The following is a 26,647-nucleotide window of genomic DNA, read 5'->3' on the forward strand; positions in this document are numbered from 1 at the left end:
CTTGTCCTTCTCCTCTCTCTCTCTCTATCTTGTTTTTTCAAGTCGTTATATTCTCTATTTCTTTTCTCCCTAACCTAATCAACTCTCTCATTTCTTTTGCCAAAATAATTGTTCGATCTTTTTTTAGGATAGTTGAGCCTTTAACCGAACCAGTTGACCAGGCAATAACTATCTGATATGCCTTTAGCCTAGTAGCTTGACCAAATAGTAGTTGTTTGGTCTGTTTTGTTTTCTAGGCTTTTGGCCCATCAATATCCATCTATAGATTTCAAGATTGATTGGTACGAATAAATTAGCAAATTTAATAATTGCCAAAAACAATTACTATTGTTTATACACATGTTAAATAGGGTTATTACTACATTGATGTTTCGAGTATTAAAGCGATTTTGAAAACTATTAGGCTATTATATTTTAATTTAGTGAGATTTTATTTTGGCTATTTTTTTTAGATTTATTGAGGTGCTTAAGAATTAGATTTTTTATATTTGATACGCTTGAAATATGGATATTATGTATTATATAATAGAGTTCAGTAGTTTTTGCATTATTGTTGTTTTTGTTTTGTTTCACCTTTCCATTTATTTTTGTGTGGAAAGATATAATTGTGTATCTATTGGTGTATAAATATGTCACTCAAAGTAAAATCAAATAGAAATGGACGATTATAGATTTCCATTGTGGTGTTGTTATATCATATGAAGCATGAATTGATTTGAATGGAAAATTATTACAGATTTTTTTTATTCAGCAGTCAAAAGTGCAATGTATGAAAAATACAAAATCCCTCTCAAAGGTCTCTCTATCAGGGATTCAAGGTTTGTCAAATTGTGACCTTTCTGAGCAGTATGAAGGTAAGTTTTTCGGAAATTACATGTAAAACAAGGACTTGGTCTTGATTTTAGCACTCCCTATATTTTGCAAACTGCTATTCTCAATTTGTTAAAATCATTTCATCTCCTCTGAGTGGACAAAAGTTTCAGAAGTATACTAAATAATAAAAAGGGTAAAAAGTAATAGGGTAGAACAGCTCATTATTGAGTCCATTCCCGCAAATAAATATGCATTTTCTGCGTTAATTTTTATCCTTCTCTGTTTTTGTTTAGTTTACCCATGCATAACTGTGAGATATTGCTTTTGTTCCCTTTCGTAAGCCTTTAGGATCAGAACCATCCCGAAGCTGCCGAAACTTTTAAGTCTCTCTGATCTATTCCTGTATTTTCTACTGCCTTTATGCTGCAAGATGAGTGTGTGTAGGTGTGAGGTGATGAGCAACAACGAGAAAAGAATTAATAGTTTACAATTTTGTTTCTATTTCTCATTTAACTCACAGACTTGCTGTGATGGTGTGTCCGGAGAAGGAACATAACTAATACATTGAACATTACAGGCCACTTCACCTGGGCCTCGTCCTAGGGCTGGAACTAAGTCTCCACGGGACAGCTTTGAAAGTTGTTCCTGCAAATCACTACCTTGGGTTTCCGTCTTCTTGTCTTCCTTTTTAGCAGCATGTTTGTTAGGGAAAAATTTTCTGTCAGACTCGACAAAGGGCATTCCATCAGAACAGAGTCCTACTTCAGACGAAAGGTTAGTTACCATGCGTGGTGCTCGTCCTAGTCCCTCAGCACCATCATGAGTTTCCCCTTCACTGCTTGGTTCAGATTCTTGCAATTTCTGGCTTTCAACATGTTTGAGCTCTGCTGAGATACCAACTTCATCAAGGTAGTTACCTTGCCTTTCACTGCTAGGTTCAGATTCTTGCAAATTCTGGCTTTCACCATGTTCGAGCTCTGCTGAGATACCAACTTCATCAAGGTAGCTGTTCTCATTGGATTGCTGCACCAACTCAGTGACATGATCCTCCATGGGGCAAATATCTACTTCAGTTAAAGGTGCTGCATCACCCAAGCCTGAATGACCAAAGAAAATTCATCGATTTCTCAGAAAATTGGAGATGATCAACAGTAACCTGGGTTTCTTTTGAAAAGGGAACGAATACTCACCTGATTGTGTGTCTGCTTCTTTTGTTTTGTACAACTGTTTTTTCAACAATATTGTTCCAGGGAACACCATGAAGTTTATCTTGTTCAGACTTTGCTTTTCATCTTTACTCACCGGTATGAAGCCAAAACCCTTAGTCCATGTCTCAACTAAATCTGGGATGGCGGATATAACAAGCTTTTCCACCTTGAAGGAAATTAGCATCTGGGACCACCATCATTGAGGTTGAAAGGAAGGAAATGGAAATGTAGATCACAAATAGGCTTGTTATAAGAGAAATAAAAAACTCAACATGCAGCAGACGTGTGAACCGTGACAACTTGAAAACCAATGCCATTAAAGGTGACAACACAAGCTACGGTATGTAATGTGAATAATCAGTATAGAAATGACAGTGATGAGCAAAACAATATAACAAAAAAGAACTCAAAACATGAGGAGTCTTGAGAGCAATTGAAGTACAACAAGGAACAATCTGAAATGACATTGGTTGGGGTCACAAGGATATGATGACCTAAAATTTGTAAAGAAGGGGACCAAAGATAAAGCAGAGTAGCAAACATGCAGGCAGCCCATACAAGTTCAGATATTAAAGCTTTGATGGTATTGAAATTGCTTTTCTAAAATCCAATTAAATACAGAAAAAAAATTATTGGATCAGTAATTAGGCATTGCCACCCAAAAATAGCCCCAAGTCCATAAATACAGACACGTAATATCTTCTTTTTCATTTTCATTTTTTAGATTTCATGGATATATGATTGATACCTAAACATGGGTTTAGTTTGAAAAATACCTCTTCAATAGCAGTCATAAGGTGTCGACACATCCCCTGACGGCGGTAGTTACTGCAAGTTGCAATGAGGGGCATCTCTGCAACTGTTACTCCATGCACCCTGCAAAAAGATGAGATTTTAGTTGCAATATAAAATTGCAGACAAAGCAAATGCAGGGCAAAGAACACAACTCTCAAGATCAGAAAAGCCAGGAACATTTCTCATAAACACTTCTCATAAATACTTCAAAAGCTGGACATATAATGACCATCCCATCCTAAAGTAGATTATCAGAAAGAGTGATTCTGCAAAATCCTAGCATTTATCACCATTCAAGCACAACAAATAACTGCAAACACTGCACATCACTAAAGTTTCTAGCCATCCTTCCCTTCTTAAACACAGGAAACAATTCGATATCAAATCCTCCAAGGTTTATGGCCAACACCACTTCCAAGCCCCAAATAAGGCACACATCATATTTCCATGTATTTCTTGGAACAAGGCAACGGAAAGAAAAAAGGGTGATCCAACACTCCAGTGCTATTAAGATAGATGACACAGATCTGGAGACAATGTCTTATCCAGCCTTCACTGCACCTGAAACATATGGAGGATAATAGACCCAGAAAAGGTTTTCAACTAAGACAGAACCTTATTCTTCCAAATATTGTTCACCAAAGTGATATAAGACTGGTGAAATAGGTAAGATGGGTAAAACAAGATTTGCATCCCTCAGCATCCAGTTACTCTAAAAGGTTAAACCCTTAGATGGGGAGTTTTAAATACTATTTAATGCATAAATGACGCCAGACTGCCTAAGAAATAGAAAAATTGTGGGCTGTCTTGCATAGAAAAAGTGGAAAGGCAATTACAGTTTGAGAACAAAAGTAATAAGATTATGAGTACTTGTGGAGAGAATAGCATGCAAGGCAAAGGGAGAAAACATAAAGAGAGAGAAAAGCACAAAGAGAAGAACTAAGAAATCATGTCATCCAAACAAACTAGAGTAATTTCATTCAATAATCTAATCGGGATGTGCAGGAGCTAGAACTGCAGTAGCTTTCATATAATTAGGGTTTTTCTTTTAATAGTTTATTTGAGTAATATTTATGATGATAGTTTGGACAGCTAAGAACTTATTTTACTTAGGTTTTTTTTTTTTCTCTCTTTTTTGGTATTTAAAGGACTGCTACTACTGTAAAAAAACAATTCTGATATTTTGATAATTTTATAAAGAGTTTGTTATCTTTTTTCTTTGGTTGTGTTAGCTATCTTTTGCCTTTTCTTCCGATATCAGTTGGCATTAGGATGCTAAACCAGCTCAAGCAAAAGGTGTTAACCATGCTTGAAATTAGAGTGGAAGCCATAAAGGAGACTTTGGACGTTGACTACAACCCTTTATACATCCCAGAAGGTAGTCATAAGGGTCAAGGCTCTTTTCATGATGTTGAAGCCATAAACCATATGGTGTAAGGTGGATTGAAAAAGGGGAAAAACACTGTATTTCAATGGAGAGAGAGAGTTGAGGAGCAACAAGCACTATTTGTTGAGAAAAAAAAGAGTTATGGATCGGAGTTTTTTTTGCCAATATATGATGATCAATGTGGATTGAGATTCTCCACCAATCTACAATGTTTATTGTGATGATGAACTTGATAAGGAGAACAATGACAACTATAGCAACAACCATGAAAACATAGTAACTAAATGCAAAGATTGCATTGTTGTAGTTGTTTCAGAAAAGGAATTCATCAGCTTAACCCGTTACGTGCTTCATACAAATTCAAGAATAAGCTTCTATAGAGATTACAGTTTATTATCTATGACAAGAATTGGGAGGGAATGAATTGCAAGTACAAGTTTGTAATCCTAACCATGAAATAAAACTACTATTAACTATATATGTATATGAAACGGAAAAAAGGTTGGCGATTTTTTATTTGGACACCCTTAGGATTGAGGCAAGAACAGTTTCAACTCGAGGACAAGTTTCTTCCAACCCAAGGAGAATGATTCAGGAGTTAGAACTACAATAGCTTTCATATAATTAGGGTTTTTTCTTTTGATAGGTTATTTATGTAATAGTTATGATGGTAATTTAGATAGCTAAGATTTAGTTATTTTTAAGAACAAGGGTTTATTTTACTTAGTTTTGCTAGTATTTAAAAGGTTGCTGCTACTGTAAAAAAACAAATATGATATTTTGACAATATTATTAAGAGTTTGTTCTCTTGTTTCTAGTTGTTTAGCCTAGACAACCAGCCTTTGACAGTGTTGGTTATCGTTAGCTATCTTTTGCCTTATCTTCCTACATCAAATCTCAACCATACATCAAATCCCAAATTTAGAAACCTAAATGATAAAGATACCTTAAGGAATAAGAGTGATTACAGTTAACAATATTGAGAAGATTTGTATACTACTGAAAGTTGCAGGAGTCTATACAACTCTGCATCATAAATGATGTTTTTCTTTTCTTTCGCCCTCATTGAGACTTATAAGAGGTAGATGATGTCAAGGACAAATAAATGAAAATAGTTGTGTTAGGAAGATACTGCATGCCTTTGGTGGGGAATCCAGAAAGTCAACAAAGGGAATTATTATTTGATTATTTAGGAATTTTAATATTGTATGATAATTGTAGATATTTAGTATTTTTAGGTATTAGCATTTTATATTTAGTACTTAAAAAAGAATTTTAGTTTCCTTATGGAACTATAACTTATTAGTTTTTTCTATTTTATTAGCATCATATTCCTACAAGTTCCAAACCATTCTTTAACTTTGACCTTTAAAACTCATTATACTTTTAACTGTGGTCAAACTACAAGCTGCAAACCCTTTCTTCTATCATCCCAAAATCTAAGTGTCTCTAACTCAACCATCAGATGATGGTAGACAGTTTAATCTGCCACACATCATGAAAGAAGTTTCATCAACAAAATACGGTTCATAAATGGAGATAAAACCTGTCTAACTGCAATCCTAGAAATATTTCAGCATCAAATATAAAATCATAGAATCAAAGGAAAATACTTGAAAGTAACGTAATTCCTACAGGCATGATTCAAATTATAAAATGTTAAATATTCTGAGCAAATAATGCATATCACCTGACAGATGCTGCAGATACAAGCACATCATCTTTCTCCAACACCACAGTGTAAAACCCAAAGAAATTTAGACGAGCAAAATCTGACCTGAAGATCATACAAAAAAGAAAGCAAATAATAACAATAAAACATCAAGTGCAATTATATTTTCTCTAGGATAGGATTGAAAGAATTTGCAAAGACAAGAATCAAAGGTCATTTATAATCATCACTTCTAATCTCTAAATACAGTAAGCTAAATTACATAACTCCACTTATGATATCAACACTATGAATTAAGTGCCATAAGCTTTCTTATAGTTCCACTTGCTAATAGTCTTTTAGGATAGGTAACCTCTATCCTCACATTTCTAGATCTGTCATGGAAGGAGATCTGAAGCAAGTCAAGAACTGAAGCAAGGGAATGCTTATATAAGAAACTAGATGCATGAGACTGTTTTATATTTTAGAAGATGATTTAGCCAGGATACTCTCCATCCATATAGGCTCACAACTCTTGTTCTATAACAACATAAATTTGTCGACATTTATGATAAAAAAACCTAAAAGTTGCAGTTTGTTGAAAGTGAGGCATGTCTAGCTCAATGCAATATAGACAACAAACCAAATCCTAGGTTGTCTAAACTCTGGCAAAACACAACAAGATGAATGATATTTACATAAGATGCCTATCTTTTAACAGAAGATACTTGAAAAGAAAAGGATTGCAAACAACAAGGCACTCACCCCCAATTGTATAAAGCATGGGGTATCATGTCTATGCCTGTTCTTGGGTCTACCATAGATTGAAAGCATTCCTCCATAATGGTAAGAGCAACAGCTAATTTTGAGTTGCATTCTGCCTTGAGGGCAAGTCTTTGAGCAGAAAGAACCTTTTGATCTTCATGAATGCATCTGAGAAGAGTCCAACAAAAGCCATCAGCTATTGGATTATTGATCCCAACACGAGAATGAAGACCAGAGTACACCTGCAAACACCAGCAAACCAAGTCCTTAATTAGGAATCAATAAAAACAGACGCGATGAAAGCTCATTCAGCAGGCACTGTTGGTTTAAACACAAAATCTCACAAAAAAAAAAAAATCAGAAAAACTGGGAAGCAGGCATGGAGGATCATTTAATTTCTATGTTGGAAATAGCAAACTAGATCTGTTTTAAAGTTCTATTCTTCTGCAAATCAGCTTCTGCTAAGCTTTTACTATTTTAAATTGATAGTTTTCTATTAGCTTTATCTAGCTTAGTTTGCTTTGCTTTATCAAGTTTGTTTGGCATTATAGTTATCCAAATAATTAGCTTGTTATCCCCTGTAAATGGGGCTGTGCAAGTTAGTTCACAATAAGAGAGAAATAAATCATTGAGATTGTTTGTGCAGAGGAGTGTCGTTGCTTTTGTCTAAACCAACATCTGGTATCAGAGCTTGAAGAAATAATCTTGAAGAGATGGCATCTAACCTGGTACAACTTCAAGTACATGTACTAGCAATAGAAAACTATGAAAAATGGTGCATTCAATTCAAGGCAATATTTAGCTCACAGGATCTGTGGGACATAGTTAGCAATGACTATACTGAACCCACCCCTAATGAAGAAGGTGCATACACTCCATAACAGGAGAATACTCACTAGAATTAGGGGAAGAAAGATAAAAAGACTATCCCTTGTTTATATTTGAAAAGATCCCAGAAGCTGTCACAAGTAAAGAAGTGTGGGACAAGCTGAGAATCATCTAGAAAGGAGTAGAACGAGAGAAGTCTGCACACATTAAAAGGAGTTTGAAACAGCACACATGAAAGAAGGTGAAGCTGTGTTAGATTATCATTCCAAATTAAGTGGATTTGTTAATCAAATGAGTAGAAATGGAGAAAAACTCGATGATACTTGAGTGTTTGAGAAAATGATACAATCACCAACGCCTAGTTTTGAATGAGGTGACAGTAATAGAAGAGTCCAAAGACTTGGAAAGCATGAGCATGGAGGAGTTGTTGGGATCACTTCGAGTGCATGAATTGCACATTTGAAAAAATGACGATGTTACAGCTATCAAAGCTTGTCCTTGAGAATATCAAAGGAGGACAAAGAAGAGGTCGTGGAGGCTTCACATACCATGGGCGTGGAGGACATGGTGGCTCAATGCACACAAGGAATGCTTAGTACAGTGAAGGAAAAATGAATGTTCAGTGCTGGAATTGTAAGCAAGGCATTATGCCAACGAATGTCCAAACTTTATCAAGTCTATTTTAGGCGATAGGATCTTTTATTTTAGGCAATAGATGACTCTAATCTTTTGTAAACATCCTGTGAGTTAGGAATGTGGGGCCAGTGCACCATTTATGGCACACTAGTTTAGCATGTAGAATAATTGTTTCCTTGTACAAATAGATCACTTCCTATTTAACGGAGGCTTGGCTGCATAAAAAAGACAGTTTTGAAACACAAAGACTTTGTTTTCTTAACATGGTATCAAAGCATTGATGATCAAATGGTTATGAATTTGAATCTCACCACCCTCATTCTAACTAATAAAATTAATAAAATTGCACAAAATAATGGTGGGTTTGTGCAAGTTTCAAACCCAAAGAGCTTTCATTTGAAGGGGTGTGTTAAATAGTATTATAAAATCATACTTGGAGTCTTATCTAATAGCTTAAGCTTTTGAGTTAAGATGGTTTTCAACATGATATCAAAGCCTAACCCCCTCTTCATATATGCTGCCTTAGTCTTCCATCCATGCTTCGTGTGGGGATGTTAGAAACCCACATTGAAAACAAAACACCAAAGTTAATACCCTTATAAGCTCTTGGCAAACCTCATCTCATAATGTGCCTTTTGAGATGAGTAGGCCTTTTGGCCATTCTAACTTCCTGTAGACTCGGCCCTTTTGTCTCCTCTGGGCTTCTGCTTGTTGCCCTTTTGGCTCTTCCGAGTTATGCCACTCTAAGCCTCCTATCTCACTCCCTCTCTTAAATTCAACATGGCATGTCTGTTCTGGGTAAGGAGTGGGCTTCCCAAACCTCTCTCTCTCTCTCTCTCGCTCTCTCTCTCTCTCTCTCTCTCCCTCTCTCTCTCTCTCTCTCCCTCTCTCCCCCTCTCTCCCCCTCCCTCTCCCTAAGGAATCAAACAGCACATAGGAAGAACCAACATTGCTAGTTGTTGGCAGTGGTATGCTTGAAGGTGGGAATGTTTGGTATCTGAATTTAGGAGCAAGAAATCAAGTGTGGAAGGACATGAATTATGGAGCTGCAGGAGAATTTTCGTGAACATGTTAGTTCTGAAGATGCTTCTAAGTTGCCAGTTGCTAGGAAAGGAAATGTGGCCATATATCAGAAAGATGGAACAACTGAATTCATCTCATATGTGTATTACATGCCTAACATGAGAAACAACATTCTGAGTCTTGGACAAGTACTTCAAAAAGGACATGAAATCCACATGGAAGGGAATTTACTATAGTTAAGAAATGTTGAAAGGAGACTCACTGCTCAAGTGCAGATGACAGAACAAAATGTTTCCATTGCTTTTGAAAACAGTAGCTAGGCATTGCCTATCCAACAAGAGTGAGCATGAGATTGAAAAATAGCACCTACCTTATGGTCATCTTAATGGCCTGAAACTTCTGTACAAAAATGATAAGTTGAGAGGACTACCAAGCATAAAGGAGCTGGGTAGTGTGTGTACCACTTGTGTACTTGCTGTTATTGAGATTGTATGTGCAGAGAAGTGTTGTTGCTGTTATTTCTTATATTCTTCTCATTTCAATTTTTTTTGTGCGTGTGAGAGTTTGTGTTTAAACCAACATCTAGTATCAGAGCTGGATAGTGTGTGTAACACCTGTGTACTTGGGAAGCAGGGATGTCAAGCTTTCCTCACTAGAAAGACATGAAGAGCAACAACACAATGGCAGCTCGTACACACAAACATATGGGGACATTTTGAACCTATGTCAATTGGAGGTCATGTGTACTTTGTTAAGTTCATTGGGGTTTATTTTCTTAAAGAAAAAATTGATGTATTTGAAGTGTTTAAAAGGTTTCAAGCTTATACTGAAAATGAGAGTGCTAGGAAGATTATCACAATAAGATTAGAACGAGGTGGGGAGTATACCCCGGCTGCATTTCAATCTTTTTGCAGGGAACATGGGATTAGATACCAACTTACAGCTGCCTACACATTGCAGTAGAATAGGATATCATAACGAAAGAATTGTACGATCCTGGATATGAGCAAAGAAAGAATGATGCCAAAGATGTTTTAGAGAGAAGCAGTAGCATGTGCAGTACACTTGTTGAACAAATGCCCCACCAAAAGTATTCTGCACAAAACACTTTATGAAGCATGGAGTGGAATCAAGTCAAGTGTAGCACATCCATGAAAATTTGGAATTGTTGACTATGCATAAGTACCCGAGGCCAGTCGAAAGAGACTAGATGATCGTGCAGTAAAGTGAGTGTTTGTAGGTTACAACGAAGATTCTGAAGCTTACAAGTTGTATGATCCTCTTTCAAAGAAGCTGTTGGTTAGTAGGGATGTTATTTTTTATGAGGCAGATGCATGGAAGTGGGACAACAATGACAAAAATGTGAAGAAAATTGTACTAGAAGACAATGAGGCTGATCAACATCCAGGAGATGGGACAGCAGCAGCAGCAACATCACCATGTCAATCAACACCACAACCAGCAATACAATCAAAGGAACAAGAGGAAACTGTCACTTCCCTTTCAAGCTCAACACCAACTCTACAAACAAGGAATCTAGCATACCTATATGAAGCAACTAATGAGCTAGTCTATGATAAGAAATGGATTCAAGTCTGTTGTGTCTATATGCAGATCATGAGCCCCTAAGCTTCTAGGAGGCAAATGAAATGGAATGTTGGAAGATCGCTAGGAAAGAAGAAATACAGGCTCTTGAAAAGAATGACACCTGGACAATGACTACACTCCCACCTCAACACAAATCTATTGGTGTTAAGTGGGTTTACAAGATTAAGAGAACTGTGGATGACAATGTTGATCATTACAAGGCTACGCTTGTGGAAAATGGGTACAGACAGAAATATAGGATTTACTATGATAAGGTGTTCGCTCCAGTGGTCAGATTTGGTACGGTGAGATTAATTATTTTAATGATCTCTTGCTGTGCAAAGACACTTCTCTGCACAAACAATCTCAATGATCTCTCTCTCTCTTGGTGTGCACTAACTTGCATAGTCCCATTTGTAGGGAGGTGACAAGCTAAATATTTGGATAATAATAAAGCTAAACAAACCTGTTAATGCAAAGCAAACTAACCTAGATAAAGCTACTCAGAAACAATTAGTCTAAATTCAATAAAGCTTAGCAGAAACTAATTTGCAGAAGAATAGAACTCTAAAATAGATCTAGTTTGCTATTTCCAACAGGCACAACATACTCTACAAACTTCATTCATGATTATGATCAATAAAATAAAGGGTTCGGTATCTTTACCAGGAAGCTATTTATCTTGGCATGATTATTTCAATTAATTACTAAAACAAGGTAGAAACATTGTAAGGGAACAAGTACAGAAATTAAAATATGTAAAAGCAAGCAAAATTTGTAGAATCATCTAGGTTCATTCAACAGTGATAAAGATGCAAGCAATAACTATCCTAAATCAACATTACAAAAGCACAGGGCTCAATAAGAATCAGGGAATTGGCATTTTCCAAAACAAGTGCTTTTCATGTCTGGCTCCAGGAAATTAGAATAAGAGTCTGCATTAAATGCTACATGCCAAATTTATGGAAAACATAAATAAGTTATTCATTAGAAATAAGGAAACCAAATTGTGATGTGTTATGTCAGATACACAAGATTGACATGCTAGGCAACAATTAATCACTCTTAAGCACTTGAAGCTTCACACTCCTAGAAGGATTCAATTTGACATCCAACGTACTTAACAAATTAACTAACTTTGAAAATAGAGCCAAAGTACCTCTTGACAGCTTCCACTACAAAACCAAGCATCAGAAACCAGTCCTTCATGTGTTTGTTTTCCTTGTTGGCATGCCCCATGATCTGTAAAAAATATAAACACCCGGTAAATTAGAGACTCAATATTATGGAATAGGGTAACTGAAGGGGTACAAGTCCACATACCATTATGAAACGCTGTGAGAAATCAATTACCAACAAAGATGAAGATAAAATCCTAGTGATTAATAGGATAGAGAACCACAAACAATAGCTCACTGACAGGATTATTATGCCAAGCTCATTTAGCACCACCCTACTGAAGTGAAATAGCTCCTCACTCTATACATCAGGAAAATTATTGGAAAGATTGGTGTACAAGACTTATTTTTAGTGGAAAAAAAAATGCATTAATTTATGCTTAGATTTTCTAGAATAGAAGTTGAATCTCTTAAGAAGTTGGCAGTAGCAGTGTAGGGCTGAAAAAGATTAGATTTAGAACAAGTTATGATCCAAGAAATTAGTGTCATCACCTTGCAGTTCTAACAAGTTTTCAACATTATTGTCTATGAAAGTAAACAATATGAAAGTTTCCCCATTACACGAAAAACAAATCTAGTTCTATTTTAACATGTATGTCCAGCAAAAATAATTTCAAGCCACCATAATACTTAGAAATTACCCGCTCCAAGAAGCATGAGCTTTAATTTCATGAACAATTCATACTTTAACATGTGCATCCTGAATCAATTCTCAAGCCATCCATGGTCGTTGCAAGGAAGTTTAGATTCAATGAAAACAATCAAGCTAAACAAAATGGAGGTTGGAGATGTACATTTGTGCTCACACTGCAAACATTTATAAGCACCAACAGAACTTGAAGCCTCTTTATCATTGACCAGATCCCCACATATCCAACAGGTGCAATTCGGGCAATACCAACTGCCTTCAGGAAGATCCTGAAGTAAAATAAATAAATAAATAAAATGTTGATTTAGCTACTGTAGCTAGAACAAAAACAATCTTAACTCAAAGAGAGAAGTCACCATGCTCCTTGTGTATAACTAGTCATATTGACATTCATAAAAAACGAACAGCACAATTAACATGGTCGTTCCACCACTTGCATGTTTTCATCCATTCTACTCTGTTTCAGAACTAATTATCTGTGAACTCTTACAATAGTAAGGACATCAATTATTTGGAATCCAAACAGGAAAAATGACCATAAATATTGCTATCAAAATGCTATTTATTTCCCAAAAGATTTGACAACCAAAATATTGAGACACTAATGGCCATGTCAGTGCATCTTAAACCACAACTTAGAACACTTATAGTTGCTAAATAGTCTGCTTGAGACAAAAAAGAAAAAGATAAAGGAAACAAATAATTATAAGAAATCTATGGGAAAAGAAAATGCACCATAAAACACAGCAGAAAAGCAAATGGCAAACCTCTGTACACAAGCAAGCTTGATGAAAAGTAGAGGGGCAATTATCACAGCATATCAACTCCCCACCATCACCGCACAGCCCACATGAATCATCATTCTTATCATCTTCATCAGCACGAACCACTTGGGTACCACTTTTCCTGCTCTTATATTCAGCAGACCATGCTTGCAGCTGACATAAAGTAAAAGGCTTTCCAGATTCCATGAAAAGGTTTGAACATGGTCGGTTAAGCTTGAACCCAGCATGACTCTTAAACTTGGTAACCGAAAGCACCATATTGCAGCACTTACACATGATGCCATCCTTGGTAACCACACCATCTTTAATCACAAAATCGTCTTTTAGATTTCGGTACTGGACTACATCTTTTACAGACAAGACCCCAGCATCTATCAACCATGACAAAACCGTCCTAGATCCCATTCTTGACCACTTACCACCCACATAATGCTTTCCCAGTTTGCCCAGATTTCTTGGGAGTAGCCTGCAGCCGCCCTTTTTCCGTTTGCGCTTTGAGCCAGCTCTTAATATGCAGGATTTCTTTTTAGAAATAGATCTGGTGGCACCTGGGCTAAAATCTTTGTTCTTGATAATGGCTGCAATCAACAAATCATCATCATCAATTTGGCAGCCGGTTGTTTTCTTTTGTTTGTATTTGGGACCATAACTATTGCCATGCGTACTCTTTAATTTTGTACCATTTTTCACCCCCTGATGTAGGCAATTATCCAAAGGGGAGGACTTCATGCAGATCTTTTTAGTTCTTTTGATAAGCTTCTCTTCAACTTTGTTTGACTCTAATGGATTGCCAAGCACATCAATATTTTCACTTTGGCTTAATGTGGTTGATCTGATTTCTGATATTTTTCTGGACTTTCTACGTATCTTTTTCATAGCTGCTTTATCCCTTGTTTTGAACCTCGAAGCTTGAATGCACTGTAATCCCTCCTCTTCACTGAATCTGGATTGCTGCAAAACTCCTGAAGTCACAACTTGGGCAGAAGTTGGCTCATCATGGTGGATGGAGTCCATATGACCAGTGCCATCATCTGGATCAACCAAGTTGCTGTCTTGATGAGGGGAAACAGATTCAGACGCCCCATGCACTATAATGTTCCCAGCAGTAACAGGAAAATCATTACATTGGCAACTACACAACTGGGCAGAAGTGCAATCTGTCCCACAAGTTAGCCAGTCAGTCATATCCACACCGCCTATCCTGTCCTTACACATGCTGCAAGATTGATTTCCCATCCCATCAGAACACATGCCTTCTCTGTCATTCATATGAATAGATACATCCATCTGACCTTTCACCATTGATTCTTGTCCGCATTCCGAGAAAGTCCTGTTGCCAGATTGTACATCACAGTCATGGCAGCTTCCTTCACAAATTGTTGATGCACTTTTAGTGACCGGACAAGAATCACTATGCCAAGCCAACAAATTTTTCTGAGCAGACTCCTTTCCAATGCCATCTTCACTTTTCACATTTCTATCATTCACTAAGCTTGGTGCAGCTTTAACCATACATCCCTTTCTCAGTACGCCAACCTTCCGATCAATGAACACAACATTAACAAAGGGATCTAAAATACTCCACTGATGTGCCAAGGCTTTGGCAAGATCTGATTTATCCATGTCTTTCTCAATAGTAGTCAATGTATCTGAGAGATCAGACCAAAAGTGACTTATATCAGCCCATTCCTTACCATTGCCTTCCTGCACCACCTTGTATCCATTTGCGAACAAAATTTGACCACACAGCCTCCACACTTTAGGGAAATCACGAATTAATCTCCCCTCAGGTGATTGATAAATAGACTCCATATATTTTCGACTGGGTCTCTTGCGCTTTCCAATACACCAACCCAAAGCTGAAAGTAAGCGGGTGATATGACTTTGGAGAAAAGGACGAGGATCCATCTTAGAATCTGTCTTCGAGATAATGGAGACATCCAATCCTGGCGAATTGAATGCCTTCGCTCTTTCCTCTGCATTTAAAGGGGATCCAGGTTTCCCAACAACATCTACAGGTCTTGCAAGCAATATCCTTGTTGCATAGCTCTCTTGGGAAACAGGTGAAGCAATAGCTTTGCCAGCAACACCATCTGAGTTTGGCAAACTGCACTTCAGAACATCTGGCTCGCGTGCATCACCTTTTCTGTCTATTTTTGCATGTTGCTTTAACAGATAGCTGGTGGATACAACACCCTGAGAGGATGATTCGACTAAATGTAATAGTACTGTTTGGCTCAGTGAATCCATATCTGCAGCAGCTGTACCACTAACAATCTCTTTATGCAGTAAGGATGAAGTCAGAACTTTCAATGTATCAGGTTCAGTGTCCGAAGGTTCATCAACTGCAAACTTCATTCGCTTGACAGTCTTATTCTGGCTAGTGCCCTCCACAAAGGTAAATCTTTCTGTAAAACAGCCTGAAGCAGTAGCCCCTACAGAATTCTCATTCACATCAGAATCCTCGATTGACAAACTTATAGGAGAAGAAAGAGTACTGACAGCTGAGTATTCATTGTTAGTATGCAGCGAAGGATCTGCAATCTTACAGTCCTGGCTCTTTAAATTAATAACTCCAGCATCAATACTCCTCTTACCTGTCCCACCAGTATCTTTGCCAAAGAAAATATCTGCAAAAATACAGCGCTCTTGATGTGACCCCTCAAAGCCATCACCCCGAAAATCATCAATTGCTGAACTGGTCATCACTACAGCCTGACCAAACTTCTAGATTCTCCAAACTTTTCCACGCATATGCTCTCAAGCCAAATGCAACCATCCATTAAAATTTAAAAGATACATAAACTGGTGAGAAACAACAAAAACAAAAGGAGTAAACAACCAGTATTAGTGACTGAACAATTATGCACTCCTATTAGCAAAAAACTAATAGTAAAAAACAATGTGTATGGTAAAACTTTACATTAAGGAGGTATAACATAAAAAGTAAAAAACAAAAGAAAAGCAGATGCATATAAGGTAATGGCATGTTGAACTTCTAATGTAGTTCTTGTGTCAGCTCTGCACCTACAATGTGTATGGATGAACAAATTCCACAGAATTCCCCTCAAAAGTTGTAAAACCTTGCATTACATGCAACTCAAGGAAATCCAAAATCCATTGCATGCAAAGAAATAATTTCCACTCCAATTGCACTAGGAAAAAAATTAGAGGCGTGATGGGAAATTTATGGATTTGCATGGCAAGAGTATATTACCGATGGAGGGAGCACCTAAAACAGATCATTTTAACCGATCCTAAGTTTAAGAGGAAATATAAAGAAATAATCAGGTAACCAAATGCATTTAATAATTTCCATGCAGAAAAATTGTCACTGATATAACAGAAAAAACCAAGATGAAAATCCCAAAAATTAATTATTTCAACTGCCCTGGTTGTTAGGGAATCATTTTTCAGCTGGCTCATGAGGAGTTAGACCATGAAAAGATAAAGCCACTCCTTAGTCTATACCACCACCCAATAGACCAAACCCACAAGCAAACACAAATTAAGAAAAAATCAAGCAAGAAAAAGGAGGATTCAAGTTTGGCTAACCAAGCTGCCATTTCCAATTCAAAGAAAAGTGAAGACAACATTCCCAGATAAATCAAATGGAAATGCTAAAGCTAATCCTGCTCTATGTACCTCCATCTGCTGCGTCAAAGATAAAAAAGAAGAAAAAAAAAAAGAGGACTCCAGAGGATTTTAATGCACTTATGACCTCAAAGGTCATTTACAAAATCCAATGCAAGAGAATTGGATACCCATAATTCACCATGTGCCATGCTCTTTTGTTTCATTAACATAGGACATCAATTAGCAATACTTCCTCCATTCAGTTCTGTTAAGGGCTAAGTTTTTTGTAAGTTTTCATGATTCTAGATTATTTTTTACCACTTAAAACAAGTCATATTACCCTCCAACCTAAATGCCATTTATCAATGTTACTTTAATTCGAGAAGCAAGATCAATAGATGGACAGGAAGATAGATATATAGATAATAGAGAAGGAGTGATAGAGAAGAAAAGCCTCAAAGTAGATATAACTATCTTTCTGCCAATAAGTTAGGAAAGTTAAGAATCTTGATATATTCTATGCCTCCCCAAAGAGACAGTTGACCAAGCAAACAACATCTAATTCCATAAGCCAACAACTCCTTCCATCTGTATGACTATCATCAATCAGTAACAGCATCATCAACATATATTAAAGTATTTTTCTATTTGCTAGATGGCAACACAGCATCGATTAAGCAGTGTATCTAAAAAGCCTAGAGAATGCATAAGGTTCTCCGCTATTTAGCTGAAAATGTGACATAGATATAGCAATTCTTAGTCCCCAGTACGTGAATAACAAACATGTCAAAATGCAAGCTGACATGAGCAACTGCAACTGTCACGTGCATGAAGTTTTTCACCCAATGAAATCATTACAGCCCATTTCATAATAAATTGCAACACATCAACAGTCTAAAAAACTGCTAGATGTTATCAGCGTGCTTAAAACCATGGAAAGCTTCTATGTAAACTAGTAGAATCTATTCTTGCATAGGTAGTTTTACTGTGCAGTTGGATTTTTGCTTGAAAGTTTGTGTGCATCTATTCATAACAGCAACTTTAGTGAGGAATAAATATCAAAATTCGCACATTGAAAGAATATTATTTGTGCATGTTTACCATAAAAAAAGCTAGTAAAAAATGACAAGCTACTTAATCATCTAAAGAACAACATATGTGATTATTGACAGGTTTGTTTAGGAAATATTATGTGCACAAAGATTTCAGTAGAATGCTGATCATTCTAATTTGGCGCTCTCAAAACTCTCGTAGTCTCGTGTAATATTTAATTCTAAATTTTCCTAAGACTAGTGGAAAAAGAAAAGCTGGGGCAACATTACAAAATGTCATCCAAGCTTGAACTTAATTGCTAGAACCATGGACTCAAATAACAACCATCACAGGATGGAACTGAAATCCAACGCCAAATGGAGGTAATTTTATACTCACAATTGTTACAAATCACGACAGCCGTTACCATGCTAGTAACAAATTTGGTGACTATTGCAAATGTTACATGTACAATCAATGATGTTGTGGTGTCAGACCATTACCTTAGAAAAAACCTGAATTGTTTAGTTACATTTTTCCTTTCACGTTATTACTGAAGTCAGAAGTGTTTTACTAAAATGAATTAGTTTATCTTGTATGTGTTATAATTAATATTTTGTAGTCGGATTTTAGATTTGCGTAGAAGCACATTTAAGAAGGTTTTTGAATTAATTTTTTTGGTAGTTTTTTTGCGTTAATATTTAGACGTAAATGCTAGATTTTGGCTTAATCCTTTTCATCAATGCATGTCTTAGGAATTGGCTTATGCAATTTGAAGCTAAATTGTTAATCTTGATCATGTGATTAGGCAAGACAAGTACTTTCATGATAATATGATATTCATTTAAAGTTTTCAGACCATAATATAAACACATAGATAAATGCACAAATTGATAAAGAGGGAAAACTAGCACATGAACCGACAAAAGATGACCTCAACAAAGAACCCCCCCGCACAAAATTTATGGAAAGAACAGAACAAAAAAAGGAAACAGATAAAATCCCATACTTCTGTCTTACATATCTGTATGTACCTCAAATATGCATCAAATGATCAACCAGAAAATATGGAAAAAATTAAGTTCGAAGATTAGGCATCACCCTAAGAAGAAGAAGATGACAAAATCTCAACAATAACTACCAAATTTGGTGGAAAAGCTGTACCTGTTTTTCTCAAGAACCTTTATTTTAAATTCCCTATCTACACTTTTTCATCACTCTCTTGCCTTATTTCCTAGAGAACTATAAATCTTACTAATCACATACTGAATAAAATCTTCAGAAAGGCTTGTTACCCGCCATCTCCATTCAGCATTCATGGTTCATTGGAAAGGGAAAACCCATGTCATATACCAAGTTCATGCTATCCTACAGTTGAGAAAAAATATGCATTAAAACACAAAGCCAATTTAGACAAATACGGAGATGCATTTTAACACCCAATAAATCACAGTTCAACATACAATGATAGAACGCTAGAAAAATCTGCATTTAAAAGAGGAAATCAATTTTAAAAAAATAAAATAAATGGCACATTAAAAAGATAAGATAACAATTAAAGAAAACTGCTAGGCTTGCCTGAATTTATAATCTAGTGTCTTTCCTTGTAAACTAGACAACAATCAATATTTACATCACTAGGCACACATGAATAACACAAGGAACTAAATCATGTCTGAAAAAGGAAAAAGGCCAATGCCCAATTTTGGTCCAAGTGAGTATCTAGGATGGAGCTTTTGGAAATAGCTCCACCCCTCAGTATTTTTGTATGCAGAGGTTACACTTAAGACTCAAACTTACATGATGTGGTTACAAGCCCAAATATTGTTGCACCAAAAAATGACCTCTAAACTGAAGAAAGACCAGGCATCCCAAAGTTCCAAAAGTATCAACGCAAGAGATCATAACTATTAAAAGTCTAAATCCAGATACTGAAGAATCATCATCTACAAATCCCCAAAAATTTCAGATTTCACAAAAATCCCATAGAAAGAAGATTGGGCTTAGGTCTCAACTCAAACCATAATATCACGTGGGATCTCAATCTTACATACAATTCCAACCAATTTGAACCATAAAGGTTTTCGTCCATTTTTCCCGTTACATTTTTATGTCACGTGAGGCTTAAGGCTAAAAAGGCTTCATAAGTTAAAATTATGTCCAACGGATATAATTATTTCTCCATGGCAATTAATAGGGAAAACCCCACGGTTGAGCTTGACAGCATCATTTCTTATCTTATAGTATGCTTCGAAGCATGCACATAAATAATCTACCTTTTAACAGATGAATCTACTCCAAACGGGATAACTTTTTATTTCTGATCATGTTCACTGATGTATTAATTTGAGTAATGCTGAAGGAAAATAAGAAGGGCAAAACCAAGAAGTGATAAGATTTAAAAAGATATCATATCAATTTAGAATGAGGGTTTGTTCAGTACTGAAACAGAGAAGATTTCACTTGAAAAAGAGAACATATTGGGACATCATAAAGTGTTACGCCTCATCAGCTTCATTAATATGATGTAAATGGCTTCCCATTTCTATATTCATAGAAGCTGTACCATTTCATTTTCGGTTCATATGTCATTATATTATACTACATATCCATCCATCAAGCCAGCATCTCCATGCTTTCTTCAAGCATTAGAAAACAAACAAACATCAAAATGGGACTTGAAATTTCATTAGTCTAATAAAAAAATATCTACATACTTAAGGAATATTCATGTTCTTTCCTCACAATCAAATTCAGCATACAAGAGCTATGGTAAGAGCATTTGATGTGAAGTTACAAGCCTTGTTCAGAAAGGCCTATCATGATACATAAATAGAAAAACAAATGTTTTGATGTCTAGTTAGCATGTGTAGAGAGAGAGAGAGAGAGAGAGAGAGAGAGAGAGAGAGAATAGGACTGGCTTGGCAAATGCATGTCAGCAACCAATAAAAGAAACTATGATGAACTGAATAATACCCCATATTCTTTCTGTTTTGGGATAAATAACAAATGAATAAGATGCCCAAAATTCTTGGATTTAACAATCTTACTACAGAAAATGAGACTTATTATTGCATCTTCTGTTATGCCTTCAAGTTCTTTATGTGACTGCAAGCCTGAGGCAAATCGATGAGAATTGGATATGGCATGGGCCTTAGTGTTTTATTCATCATAAAGTTGGTTTATCTTCGCAATCCAACATAGAAATCCCTTGATCCAGAAAACAACTGACATGACACAAGGAACACAAGGGGAAAAAAGGAAATTTAGCATATCAAAGAATTATTATAATCTATAATTCCAACAACCCAACTACCACTTGAAATCACGCGGAGATATAGCAACCCAAAAAATTACACTAAATCAGCATGTTCTCTAGTAGTCACATGATCATATTTATATTCCACAAATCACACGGTGATATAGCAACCCAAAAAATTACACTAAATGAGCAAGTTCTCTAGTAGTCACATAATCACATTTATATTCCACACACCTAAACAAACATATTTGTGTTCAGTTCAGATCATCAAGATACTAGAATTTGGATCTTACCATAATTGCAGCTGTCTGGATTTCATTCTCTTGTTGGAAAAAAACGAAGGAACCTTTGCAGAGCAACAAAAGCTACAGTTTTAGCTTCAACACTGGTATAATTGAGTAATCCAACTTATATAACAGTAGGCCAGCCCTTGGAAAATGAAACAGTGCTACCAACTGCTCCAGGTGACAATAATTATACCTGTAGACTGTATGTAGTATACTACCCTCTACCTTACCCTGCTACCCTCTGCTTATATGCCACATCATACTAACTAGTTGAATTCTCTCTTTTTGTGTACTAAATTAAAATGAGAAAACAACAATCTGTCAAAGGTGATTTAGATGAAACCTTGATAAACTCCAATGGTTTCTTTCTTTTATAAATAATGCAAAAGTATGTTAGCTCCAGTCCCAAAAGAGGGGCACCTCTTCCCTTATACTACAAGTATCCCAAGGAAGACAAAAACTATCAAGCTAACTTACAACTATTTACAATTTACTTAGCTAAAGCTCGCAGATAAGGGAGAGAGAGAGATCAAGAATTTTTTCTATCCCACCAATGCAAAACCTTCAACCTGCATAAGGAAGCATCCTCCCACACTCCCTCCAAATCAACTAAAATGATCAGCAAATGTCAACGTTTCCTTTTCTTTCTGTGTAAGACACTTCTGGTAGCAGAACATGAAAACTTTCATCCAAAGTGGCTTTTGCAAGTCCATTACTCTACACTTGAACATGGCTAATACGAACAGTTCCCTCAAAAATGGTTTGATATGAAACAAACTTAGTTCTTTGTATTTCTCCATGTCTTTACAAGCTTCGCTTCTATAGATTAGTAGGGTCATCTATTATTGAAGACAGAGAAGGTAAGGTTGACATCAAATTAAATCTAAGTCATTCTTCATTCACTTGTGTGTCCTAAGCAAAATCCCATTTCACAAAAGGAACCATTCTACTTATGCCACAACAATATATAAAGCCAGATAATAAGTGTCAGACTCACAACTAAATGGATTCTTCTAAAACAAACTTCAGGGCGTGCATAAAGTATTGAGCTCTCAACTCTGCTTTCCAAGACCTTAAAAACTCAAATAAAAGGCAAAAATCTGCCACGCAAAAAACAGCAGCTACTCTTGATTTCTGCCTCGAAAATACCAGTAAATCGTACCGAATTCTCCTAACAGAAAAGCACTAGAACTGATATCCATAATCTAATATGTCATCTGGAGATCTCATTATAAGGGCACTAGAATTTTACACATCTTATGAAATCAATGAGAGAAAGAATGAAGTGCCGCAGATATAGCATAAAACCCCATGCATTGAATCAAAAGAGGATAAAACAGCACAAAAAAGAAAAATAAATTAGAGAAGGGAACCCATCAACTTATATCCAGAATTCACAAATCTGAAAACTCAGATAAGCACAAATAGCCAAAAGCCAGAATCCAAAAGACCCAAAATTTACACAGATCACCAAACGCCAAATCAATTACCTCCAAAACCCACATTCAAATTCCCACATTTCAATCAAATAGTTCAAAAACATAATAAAAAACCGTAAGAAAAAATGACCTTACCTCAACAATGCAACTTGGGATCAACATGCAAAGAGGAGCAAAGCAGAGAAATTTGATTGAAATAAGGGAAGAGAAGTTGAAGATGATAATGGGTCTTCTTCAAAAGTGAGATTGACATTAAAGACAGAATATTTAAACCATAGAGTGAGCAATAAAAAATGGTTTTACTTTTAACCTCTTCAAGTTTCAAAACTGGCTAAAGAGAAAGAGAGAAAAGGGTATCTATAGCTTTGGAGAACCCACAGTGCTGCTCTCTTCTACAATAGATGCATATACCCTCTCTCTCTCTCTCTCTCTCTTTCCTTCTTCCTCTCCTTTTCTCTCTACAACTACCATGTGCATGTATGTCATGTGTACACAACACCCTCTACTGTTTCTCTCTCTCTCTAAAACTGACCTGACCACTTTGGTTTTTTTTTTTTTTTCTGTTTTGGGTTTTCTTTATTTAAAAAATATATATATTATGTCATTTACTGTCCCAAAAATCCCAAAAAAATATGTTTTGGGATACCGTAATTCTATGGTTTTTATGGCAAATACAACGAGAATGAGATTGATATATTTTCTTTTATTTTCTTTCTTTCTTCAATGGATTGTGTTTAATTACATCCATTTTATCATTAAAAAAGTTGCTGTGCCTTTAATCCCTAGACCCTGGCATGATGGATTAACTCGAAGATTCATTAATTGAGGATCTAATTTCGGATTAAAAAAAATCTAATATATTTTTACTAAAAAAACCTTGCTTGGGATTTATTTTTAAGAAAATAGTTAAATATTAGATATAATCTCTCTCCTAATCAAACTTTAAACTAAATCAACTAAATATTAGATATATATATAACTATGCTCCAATCTATTCTTTCACCATATTTTTACCATCAAAATTAATAAAAATATATCAATTGATCAAGTTAATATTTTATATATTCACAATAATCTTTACCAAAAAATTAAAATATAAATGTTAAAAATATTTTCAAAATTTGTCACGTGTAGAATAATTTATATGTACAACTTATCAAAATTAAATATGAAATTTTAATTTATTGAATCGTAACCAGAATATTAAATATTTTTTAATTTTTTATTTTAAAAATATAAAATTTAAACTTGGTTATGTGCAAATTATTTTTATTAGTTTTGATAAAGAGAATCTAACAAAATAATAAATGAGAGATACAATAACTTATTAAAAATAAATTAGATACAATTAAATATATAAAATACTATATCCGTTAATAGCATTTAGAGTCTTTTCCCCATTTTTAGCAGAAGGTTGTGGTTGCCATAGTTGCTTATTACATTAGACATGGATTAGATTTTTAGATTTGTATTTCCATTTATATTTCTTTCCATATAAAGTTGGTAATTATGCATTTGTTCAATATACGGTGTATGTTATAAGTAATATTTATATTTAATCATTAGTAGGTAGTTAAGTAAAGTGGATAATAGCCAAATATATATATATATATATATATATATAGTTTTTAATTTGACTTTTTTTTGTCCATTTTATTTGATTAATTTTGGGGGTTTTATTAACGTGGGTGTCCGGACCAGCTTACGCATATCTCGACTAATCTCATGGGCCCTGAAGTTAACGATCATATAAATCTCTAGTGACCATCATATTAGCAATCATAGGAAAAACAAATCTTTTGATCCCAAATACTTGCTACTATACCACTTTTTATCACCTATTATATGGTTTTAAAATGATTTCTTTGAATCTTGTTCTTGTCTACAAGATTTAGAAAGAGAGGGAAGAGAAATGTAAAGATGAAAGAGGGAATGCAAGGAGAAAGCAGTTCCAATTTCCAATGATAACTAGAATATTGTTTTTTTGTAAATATGCGGCAACGTGGAAGTGATAATGACAATGAACAAAGGATACAGGGCTAGTATGAAAAGTAAGGTGTTTCTTTGAGAGAAGTAAAAACTTGAATTTATCAACATTCAGACTACTTGAATCCCCTTGAAAAAAAAAACATAGGAAAATTACTTTTTTTTTACATCGGTTTATTTAGAAATTTCATATTTTAAAAAAATTAATACATCACTAATTTTGTTAGTCTCATAAGAACCAATATGTATTTAATAAATATTTATTTGATAACAAAAAAATAATTAGTGAGCAAGAAACTTGAGATTTTGGGCTCAACTATAAAAACATAATGAACTTTCTCTAACAAAATGGTGTTTTTATGTATAAATGATAAAATTGTTAATTTTGTTAATTTTTTTATTGTAATAATAATAAAATTGTAATTTTTGTTTTTTTAAAAAAAACAAGTTTTCCTTATATTTTTTTGCTTTTTATACTTAGAATTTTTATCATTTTATACTTATTCTATTTATCACCATTTTTTTCTTATCTTTATTTTTTTAGTATTTTTTTCTTTACACTTTTTTTTTGGAAAAGAACTATTTTTTTTTATTCTTTATACTATATTTATCACTCTATATTTGACCTATTTATATTGTTTTTTTTTTGTTCTTATCAGTATTCTTTTGTAATTTGTTTTTTAAAAAAACATTCTTTACACTTGAAAAAAAAAATTATTATACAAAGACTAAGAAAATAAAATTTCATTGTAGCAATTGCAATATTATTTCATTCTTCTGCTACATTAAATGTTAGTTTGAGATCTTATATATTTTTATTAACATATATGATATTTACTATATTTTATTATATATAAGCATCGAATTTTGATTCACAATTATATTTGTTACTTGATGTTAAAAATATGTTAATAACACCTACATATTAATTTTTTGCGTTAGAAAAAAAAAATTCACCTTGCAGCAGGGCAAGTTGAATGGACGCGTTAACATTTTGTTTTTTTGCATTTATTGGCACAAATGGTTCTCAATGTATTTAATTAAATACATGTATAAGCCTTTTGATTTATAATTAGATTTTTTTAAGAAAAAAACACATTTGAAAAGCTTGCATATTTATTAGTTTTTTTGTCAAAAACATTATCTGACCCGCGGTAAAGTGCAGGTCGCATAACTAGTCCTTATCTAAATTAATGCAAAAAAAACCAAAAGGGATCAGTTATTTATTTTGGACATAGACTCAAAACATTATAGATTGGAATAATGTTTTGACCTCTTTTCCCTTCTTGACAAAATTGACAAGGATTGCCTTTATGGATATTTTTATCTTTTCCATAAGGTTCATTAGGTATTGCCTAATTAATCGGAGGTAAACTGGTCAACACATATCTTTTTGCACAATATAATGATTTTTTTATCCTTGAAAGTAAAATGGCATATATCCCTGACTTCGGGGTAATTTTTACTTTTTATGTTTAATTGCACAATAAATTACTGATATTATCCCTTGAAGCCAAAACAAATAAGCTATAATGCAGGGGCATTTGTGTATTTTTTTTCTTTTGCTTTTCAGTAATAACCAATTTGATAGAGGAGTCAATGTGTCTTTTACTAAATATATAATATTATTTACATAATTTACATGGAGGTGCGTGGGAGCTCCAAGAATGTTGCAGCAGTACATGCGACAGATTTACTTGGTCAAACAATGGCTTTCAAGGCGGTGATAAAATTCTTCGGGTTGTCCCTACCTTTTGAGA

General features: G+C 34.8%; 1 protein-coding gene across 6 annotated transcripts; it reads right to left on the bottom strand.

The window, feature by feature from the left end:
* Positions 1-1,289: 1,289 nt before the first annotated feature.
* Positions 1,290-23,331, bottom strand: LOC18095506 (increased DNA methylation 1). Of its 6 annotated transcripts, XM_052454415.1 has the most exons (11): positions 21,469-23,331; positions 19,209-19,281; positions 15,903-16,110; positions 13,288-15,740; positions 12,666-12,789; positions 11,853-11,935; positions 6,620-6,861; positions 5,894-5,980; positions 2,798-2,897; positions 2,004-2,205; positions 1,290-1,910 (listed from the first exon to the last, which is right to left on the bottom strand). In XM_052454415.1, exons 3-11 carry the CDS (start codon positions 16,009-16,011, stop codon positions 1,312-1,314), a joined length of 3,999 nt encoding a protein of 1,332 aa, XP_052310375.1. In that variant the 5' UTR covers positions 16,012-16,110; positions 19,209-19,281; positions 21,469-23,331; the 3' UTR covers positions 1,290-1,311. The 6 variants fall into 6 exon arrangements, with proteins under 6 accessions (XP_052310375.1, XP_024438764.2, XP_024438754.2 ...); XM_024582996.2 differs by having other exon boundaries at positions 13,288-16,110; positions 23,037-23,331; XM_024582986.2 differs by having other exon boundaries at positions 13,288-16,110; positions 19,213-19,281.
* Positions 23,332-26,647: the final 3,316 nt, after the last annotated feature.

This window comes from Populus trichocarpa, chromosome 1, assembly GCF_000002775.5.
Source record: "Populus trichocarpa isolate Nisqually-1 chromosome 1, P.trichocarpa_v4.1, whole genome shotgun sequence".
Classification (NCBI taxonomy): domain Eukaryota; kingdom Viridiplantae; phylum Streptophyta; class Magnoliopsida; order Malpighiales; family Salicaceae; genus Populus; species Populus trichocarpa.

Excerpts from the sequence above, each read along its gene's own strand:
- LOC18095506 (XM_006370108.3), bottom strand. The coding sequence starts at position 16,011 with ATGACCAGTTCAGCAATTGATGATTTTCGGGGTGATGGCTTTGAGGGG. Across the intron at positions 11,936-12,665 it reads TTTGCAGTGTGAGCACAAAT|ATCATGGGGCATGCCAACAA; the intron begins GTACATCTCCAA and ends TATTTTTTACAG. Across the intron at positions 2,898-5,893 it reads GTATCTGCAGCATCTGTCAG|GGTGCATGGAGTAACAGTTG; the intron begins GTGATATGCATT and ends ATCTTTTTGCAG.